The 1,066-nt window shown below is 40.2% G+C and overlaps 1 protein-coding gene across 1 annotated transcript; it reads right to left on the reverse strand.

The window, feature by feature from the left end:
• Positions 1 to 6: 6 nt before the first annotated feature.
• Positions 7 to 666, reverse strand: LOC21383687. Its single transcript, XM_010114782.2, has one exon. The coding sequence runs from the start codon at positions 532 to 534 to the stop codon at positions 214 to 216; it is 321 nt and encodes a 106-aa protein (XP_010113084.1). The 5' UTR covers positions 535 to 666; the 3' UTR covers positions 7 to 213.
• Between the last annotated feature and the right edge of the window lie 400 nt (positions 667 to 1,066).

Genomic DNA, 1,066 nt, shown 5'->3' on the forward strand with positions numbered 1-1,066 from the left:
AGAAAAATTACATGACATCCAATCTAGTGAAATGATTTCACATAGACTGCAATAACCATCTGATTTATATACACAACCGTATAATATACAAAAGAATAAAAGAATATTCTCTCACACTCCCAAACAAATAATCAAATTGCAAAAGTACTAAATCTCCAAAAACAAAAGCAAATGTATGACCAATATTCTATCTAACAAACTCAGGGAATTAACCTAATTAGATGCATGATACTGACGGCGAGTGGTGGCCGCAGATTTAGGCGTCGCCGCCGGTGGTGTCGGCGTAGATGGGCCTCGTTGATCCGAAGGAGAGAGCTCGGCAGGCAAGTCGGCGAGAGCCGCCCTGAAGCGGCGGATGCTGAGGGACCGAGCCGGCCGGAAGGTGTGAGACCTCTTGAGATCATTATTAGAGAAGATGCTTGATGATTTGGAAAGGATGAGGTACACCAAAGCTTGAACCAAAAAGAACATCCCAACCTTGATCAACAGATCTTGGCCTGAAAATATGTTGTTGATGATTGCTTCCATGATCATATATACGTGAAAGAAAACTTGAAGAAGATATGGAGTTCTTTGTTTCTTTGGTAAAGTGTGGATTGAGGAAGAAGTTTTTAGGACTTGGATGAGATATGAGTGTTCAAATGAAGATGTGATTCTAATTGTGTGTGTGTGTGTATATATATACACACACATAGAGGAGAATATGTGTTTGGAGAAGGGTGTTTCGTGGAAGATAATGTTTTGAGAAGTCTTTGACATTGCCTGCCTCTTTGGACAATTTGACTCGGTCGCCAATTGCCATGCCAAGGGCTAAGTTGAAAGAAATATTTGTAATTAATTTACATTGTGGGGTGACGTGGAGGCTTTAATCTATCCAGATGGGATTGAAAAGTTTCGAAGGGGGCTGGGGTGGCCCACTTTATCATTTCCTGGTCAAATTCAACTCTTTTCTTTGGTCTCTACCTAAACCTTAATTAGCCATCTGTCCATGCAAATTTAAATCCACAAGTTTCTTATCAAATTTGCATTTCTTCTTTAAGTTAGAAACGTGCACTACTCACGTTTC

The sequence above is a fragment of the Morus notabilis genome, unplaced genomic scaffold (genome assembly GCF_000414095.1).
Source record: "Morus notabilis unplaced genomic scaffold, ASM41409v2 C11375752, whole genome shotgun sequence".
Taxonomy (NCBI): domain Eukaryota; kingdom Viridiplantae; phylum Streptophyta; class Magnoliopsida; order Rosales; family Moraceae; genus Morus; species Morus notabilis.

Coding starts and splice junctions, on each gene's coding strand:
- LOC21383687 (XM_010114782.2), bottom strand. CDS start 534: ATGATCATGGAAGCAATCATCAACAACATATTTTCAGGCCAAGATCTG.